The 6,644-nt window shown below is 51.9% G+C and overlaps 2 protein-coding genes across 4 annotated transcripts in view; both read right to left on the reverse strand.

The window, feature by feature from the left end:
- MAPK8IP1 (mitogen-activated protein kinase 8 interacting protein 1) overlaps positions 1 to 187 on the reverse strand; it is a 14,222-nt gene extending 14,035 nt beyond the window's left edge. For both annotated transcript variants that reach the window (XM_021401739.1, XM_021401738.1), the window contains exon 1: positions 87 to 187. In XM_021401739.1, coding sequence (XP_021257414.1) covers positions 87 to 172 — 86 coding nt within the window. In that variant the 5' untranslated portion in view covers positions 173 to 187. The remainder of the gene's footprint in view (positions 1 to 86) is intronic.
- CRY2 (cryptochrome circadian clock 2) overlaps positions 3,821 to 6,644 on the reverse strand; it is a 21,952-nt gene continuing 19,128 nt past the window's right edge. For both annotated transcript variants that reach the window (XM_021401735.1, XM_021401733.1), the window contains exons 11-12: positions 6,314 to 6,455; positions 3,821 to 5,835 (exon numbers count right to left, since the gene is read on the reverse strand). In XM_021401735.1, the coding sequence (XP_021257410.1) occupies positions 6,316 to 6,455 (140 nt within the window). In that variant the 3' untranslated portion in view covers positions 3,821 to 5,835; positions 6,314 to 6,315. The remainder of the gene's footprint in view (positions 5,836 to 6,313; positions 6,456 to 6,644) is intronic.

Below are 6,644 nucleotides of genomic sequence, written 5' to 3' on the forward strand. Positions count from 1 at the left end.
GGGGGGCTGCGGTGGATGGGGAGCAGAGCCCCGGGGTGCTACGGGCCGGGCAGCCCCGCAGGGGTCCCGGGGAAAGCGGCCGGTACCTGAAATTGGGGGGCGAGGCGAGGTGCAGTCCCAGGAAGGGGGAGGAGGCGGGCGGGGATGCGGCTCCTTTCTCTCGCTCCGCCATTCCGTGGCTCTCTCCATGCAGGCGGAGGGAGGGAGGGCGGGCGGCAGGGAAGGAGCAGGGAGGGAGGATGGAGGACGGAGGGAGGGGATGCTGGCGGGGCCGCCGGGGAGGGACGTACCTGCTGCCGGGGGGGCTCCTCCCGCGGCCCCCCAGGCTGCAGGGCAGGTGTGCCGCAGCTGGACCCCCCCGACACATGCACCCAGCCGTGCCCACAGCTGCAGGCAGTGCCCCAGAGCCCCCACAGCTCGGTGTGCTGGGGGCTCCTGACCAGGGTGAGGGGCACGCAGGGCCGCTCCCAAGGGACAGGGCATCCTGTCACCCCTGCCTTCCTAGAGCCTTCCTCCTATACCAGCCTCCATTGGCCTCAGCCTGCAGCAGCAGAATGCCTGGAGCCCACAGATTAGGTCTCACTGCACTCTCACACACCTCATGAGCCTGCACGTCCCTGGACCAGGCAGATCCGCTCTTGCATCCAGCTGTGGCCCCGAGAACATCTTACATGGGTGAACATTATTCCCTGCAACCTTTCCCCAGCAGTTCTCTCCCTCGTGCCTCTCCCGTCACACACTGTGGGCTATCTCAGGAAACCTGCCGGGTTGTGGTGCATACAGCAGCGTGCAACACCAGCTGGTATGGGTGGCACTGCCTTAGAGACAGCGGGCTCCCTCCGTGTGTCTCAAACTGCAGAGCTGACTGCCTTCGAGGCGATGGTATTGCTGCTTGGCCAAGACCCAGGCCATCAGCTGCTCCGCCAGAGAAGAGCAAGCAGAGCCCTCCAGGCTCACAGTCCTGCTCTCAGACGGGAGCCTCGGCCTCCTGCCAGACAGACTCAGAATTGATGTCACTCCTGGGCCAGTGCAGACACCAGCACCCACCCACTGGGTGACTGCAGTACACCAGCGAGCCTGGTGTCCCTAGCTAGGAGATCTGCTCCAGCCTTTTGCCCATACCACTGCTCTCTGCATCCAACCGCTCACACACCACAGAACCCTTGGTTGCTACGCAGGATCTCTGGAAGCCCCCCTCCAGCTGACCCCGTGGTGGCATGGAGCCACCAAACACGGCAGGCACCGCTTGTGCCACAGAGCTCGTCAAGCCATGGCTCCTCAGGTGCAAACCAGGACTGTGCCCAGACGGCACCGTGGCTTCACCCAAGGCCTCTGGATGCAGCTAGCAGCCCCTGGGTGAACACGTCTGGGGCAGCAGGAACGTGGCATTTTCTCAGGGTGGCGAATGCTGCTGTGGAAGCACACACAGCAGGTAGGGTCTGGAAGAAGAAGGTTATTAGTGACCTTCTGCCGTTGCCCTGCGTGCCTTCCTTCCTGCTTGCACCTGGCACTGCTCCCCTGGCTGCTGCTGCTGCTAGGACCTGCTGGCTCCCAGCAGACCTGCACCCATCTGTGCCGAGGAGCAGGGGGCTGCACTGCACTTCACCATGCTCCCGCTGTCAGGGAAATGCAAAACCTTTCACGTTGTGGCAAAGAACTGCACCTAACACCTGGACAAGAGTCACAACAACCTGCCCACCATGAGAAGGCCAGTGAGCTCATTTGGGCCACAGGCTTTGCTGCTAAGATGTCTGAGTGCCGTTAATAAGGGACTTGGTAGAAACAGTTGATTGAGTTACATCTTGAATTTCCCCAGGCACCGCATAAAAGCCTCTGTGCTCCCCAGCAACGTGTATGCATGTAAATATCCTGCAAATCAGAGACTACGCATCTGCTGCAGCCAGTGTCTCTGCTCACAAGGCATCCATTGTCTCACCCTTTCAAATTGTCTGATTGACCACTGGGTTCAATTCAGAGTAATTCAGCCTTAAATTAAGCCTGAGGAAGGGTTTTTCTGCTCCTCGCCCCAGTGGAACCAGCTGCTCTACCCCAAGCTGCTCCCTCTGCCCCCGGGTGCAGTTGTGCTCCAGTTTCCTCCCTGCCCCATTAGCCACAGCACCAGCTCCCAGCCTTCACACCCAGGCACAATTTCTGCATCCAAACCTTTCAGCCAGCTGCTCCCGAAGCCAGTCCAGATCCTCCTTTGTGAAGACAGAAGAGACACAGGCAAAGGGAATTTCCCCAGCCTTCGGCACATGAAGAAATCACTTACTCTGCTAGAAACCCTCGGTTCACCACTTTCCATCTTCAACCACGTCACTGCAATTCCTTTCTCAGGGAGAACAGATATTGTGGCTGGCACAGCGAAGCCTCAAAACTGATCTCCCCTGCTTTAATTTACATTATCACACTGCACAGAGACAGCTGGACCAAATTTTCTCTTATCTTCTAAGGCACAGGCTGCCATTTCAGAGCATTTTTGTCACATCGGCCACTTGAAGCACTGCAGTGTTACTTCCCAAGCCCATGAGACCCTTGCTGGAGACAGAGAACAGCGGTGCAATAGCAAGCACCTTGACCACACCTCTCTAAGGTCACCAGTGCATTGCACACACTGCCTGCCTCCCTGACCACATGTGGCCTCTTCTCTCCAGCACCTCTTTGCAAACACTCTGTCTCCGAAATTTGTCTTTTTCTTATCAAACTTTCCCAACAAATTGCTAAGTTTTGCTGGCTACTAAGAAAATATTGTACCCCTAAGAAATTTTTCAATGACAGAAAAAAAAAAAACAAAAAACGTTCCAGCAACTGGATCTAACAGGAATCCTGGGGAGGATGGCATAGTGCACAAGCAGAACTTTATTCCAGCTGTGTCCTAGCTAGCCCCCTTACTGTTAAGTCACAGTGCACTTGGTATCCAGTCATGGCTTAGAGGAATTGCAGTGCTCACATTGTTCACAGCTCTGTGGCACTTCTCTGCCCCAGCGCCTGCTCTCAGCCAACAGGAGCTTCTGCACCACCAGTGGGACATCCTAAAATCTGCTCCTCTGGCAGCACCAAACGCAAATGGCTCTGTCTCACCCCATCCCTGTTTGGGATGCCTGTACTGGGTCAGAGTGTGTAGCCAGCTAGCCCTGAGACATGGGGTACAGCTGTTACCTCAAGAAATGGAAATCCCCTGACTGGCATGCATTTCGTGATGCTTCCTTTGTTATCACAGCTTCCAGCAGCCCTCTGCTCCTCCTGGAAACAAAGATGGTATCTTCATTAATAGCTATTGATGGATTTTTCTTTATCCGTGAACTAGTGAGCAATTCTTTTTAGCTTGGTCAAGCTCAGCGCCCACAAACACATCTACGTAAAGAGTCTGCCGCTGTGCTGAGTCTACCATCCAGTAATTTAACTGAATATACCCAAACCTAAACGCTACAGGAAATAGAACAGTCATCCCCTATTCCACTTGGTCACAGTTTTACACACCTTTATCATTTTGATGGTGCAAAAAAAGAATGATGGAGTGGATGACTCCCTGACGACTTCACAGGATTCTTGCAGATTTTTCCAGTACCTTTGGCATTGTGTATCTCCGTGCTGCTCCCAGTTCTGCTCCCAGAACTGCAGCTTTTCCAGTTGCCACCATCCACATCATCGGTGTTGACAGAAACTTTGCAAACATGATTTCCACCTCACCCACAAAGCCTTCTGAGAAATCACTTGAGAGATTTCGTGAACCTACCCGTGGCCCTTTACCTCCATGGATCCAGCAAAAAAAAAAAAAAATGCCACTTATCTAACGAAATAATTTAGATGACAGCATAGAGAAGGTTAAAGACATTTATATATACACACATATAAAAAAAGTCATATTTACAGACCATTGCCTAAGCACGAAATGCTCCAAATGACAGAAGTCACAATTTCTGTAGTCTAAGAATACAAAGTGCATATCTTTCCCCTTTCTTCCCTCTGCAGCAGAAGATGGGGGGGGAGAAGGGCTTCTTTCCCTTATGCCTTCCTGCCCACAGTGGGAGCAAGGTCTGGGTCAGAGTGAAGGAGACAAAACCTGCTGATTACTGGGCTATCCACTAGGGAGATTCTGATCAGTAGCTTAGAAGAAAGGGCTGGAAAAGTGACTCATTTACTGGGACAATCTGCCCAAGGGGTCAATGTCCCAGGCAGATTACTTGGAAGGAAAGGTTACTTGGCTATTCAGTGAGTTAACTCTTGGACACAATTCCACCACTCCACTTCCTCCACCATTCCAGGTTCCCCGGATACATTTGAGTCAATTTCCACTTGCAGCCCCACTGCTCTGGGGTCCAAAACTGACTCCGATTATCCCGGTCGGAGTGGGTCACAATGACTAAGCTCCCCAAGCTGCCAATTGCATAAGCTCACATATAGCCCCACACTATTTATGACAGAGTGGGGGATGAAAGGTTTTGGACAGCAAATGAGAACAGTGCCAAAAGCAGCCCACTGAATGGGATTAGCTACTTGATGTAATCCCTCTTGAAAACCAGCAGAACAGAGGCTCTTTTGCACTACCACCATCCCTTTTCCTCTTAGGTGTGCAGGCAAGCAGAGGCACTCTGCCAGCACTGTGCTGAAATGACATCCTGTAGCAGGACCAGGCCAAGAAGTGCATGGTTAAGAGGCAGGGAAGCCACACGGTTGTCCTGCTAGACTATACTGCACCAGCACGAATGTGAATGGGAGCTAGGAGCAGTACGCTGAGTATGAGATACAGGGATACAGGGTTTTTGTGTAGAAACTCAAAAAACACAGGTGTCAGTACAGGAAAGAGCAAACATCCATGCAGAATCGACAACAGACCGAGTCCAAGGAAGATTCACTTCAAGGAGCTACCATCCTCTATCAGTACGAGGCACTCCACAGGCTACTCACTACACACTGGTTACTCCATTTGAGAGAACCCTCACTCAGGGAAGGAAACATGGTAGAGCGCTGAGCCCCAGGCTGTTCTCCCCACCAGGTACAGCTCCCACATTACGTGGATCAGAAAGCTTTTGAGAAACTGCTTTAAATCACATCAAAGCGTGGTCTTATTCTCCAAAGAATTTCTCCTCTCAGTCCTTTCCCCCCTGTGGCAAGCTGCTCTGAAGCTGCCCATTGCAAGCAACAGCACTATGGCTTACCTGGCAGCAGCGAGATTCTTCTGCAGGGAAAGTTTTAAGTGCCTTTCAAATGCACAAACAGCTTGTGTCTCTTTGTTCCTATACTACAATTATCCTTCATTTCTTTTTCATCTGATGTGTGCATCACTGGATTTACTCATGAAGCATTTTTATCCCAACCATCTAGCCTAACAAAACAAATACAGAGTTTCCTGTTTTCTCTAGGTTGGGTACTTTGGATAGTCCAGCAGCTTCCTCCTCAGTTCCAACTACAATTTGAATTGAAGTTAGCACACCTTGTTCCCTAGTACTAGCAGTGAGAGAGGATATTCACTATCGTTGACGTGTGCCGACGCTGCTCTATCAATGCAGTAAGTCACACGCATTGATCCATTGTTAGAAAAGATAAACACTTGAGAGTGAACAAGCTGAAAGAAAGCTCCTGCCCTCCAAGATGTGGGCAGATTTAGGGCATGGCTGAGAAGAGACATATTTGGCTCTTTGGAGATCAGAAAGCCCAACATTCCCACGCGCACATTACACGGTGCCCCCTTGTGGCAGCTACTGGAATTACATATGAGGCCCCAGATTTTCTGTTGCAGATCACGAGATCCAGTCCTGGGGAGGCAGCAGTCCCTGCTCCTCTGGTCACCTCTTCAGCACTCTCTCTCTTCACTTGCAAGCTGCTTGTGGATGGCTGCAGGAGAAAGCAGAAGAGACACTTTGCCTTGAGCTCCCCTCATACTGAAAAGCTGGCGGAACACATGACCAGCTCTTTCCCCCCTGGGATATCACAGAATCACATATGGAGTATTTCAGGCAGAAGAGCTTCCCATCCTCCAGCCTGTGCCTGGGCAAACCTGTCTGCAAACCCTTCTGGAAAGGGAAAAAAACCTCACTAGCTCAAACCCAAACATACCCGTGCTCTGCTGCTTGTTCTAGAAATAGGGTACTGCTCTCTGCTGGACTACTGAGTTAACAGCTTGTCAAGCAAAAGCAAAACAACTAGAAGGTAGACCTCTGCCAAATTACAGGGCTATGCAATTACAGTCAGGAACCACCTCTCTCCCCAGGCAAGTCCATTTTGCTCATTAAAATGCAGGTAGCAAATAAAATTGAGCCTTGCTAGCTGTTGGAACAATACATTTTAGGCCAGATCGCCAGGGTCTACTCACAATCATGAACTCTTGCCAGGGATCTCCAGAGCAGGGAGACCTGTCACTTTGGCTCGCTTGTACAGTTCTTCAGTGCACAGCTCTTCTGCTCCCTCATGTTTGCGCTTTGGAGAAGCCTGGTCAGACTGAGGCGGTCTGATCGCTGTAGGGAAAGAAGTCACTGCAACATTCCATAGAATGGCTGGAAGGGATCTTTAAAGACCATCCAGTCCCAACCCCAGGCCGTGGGCAGGGCTGCTGCCCACCAGATCAAGCTGCCCACCAGATCAAGCTGCCCACCAGATCAAGCTGCCCACCAGATCAAGCTGCCCACCAGATCAAGCTGCCCACC

The sequence above is a fragment of the Numida meleagris genome, chromosome 6 (genome assembly GCF_002078875.1).
Source record: "Numida meleagris isolate 19003 breed g44 Domestic line chromosome 6, NumMel1.0, whole genome shotgun sequence".
In the NCBI taxonomy this organism is placed as follows: Eukaryota; Metazoa; Chordata; class Aves; order Galliformes; family Numididae; genus Numida; species Numida meleagris.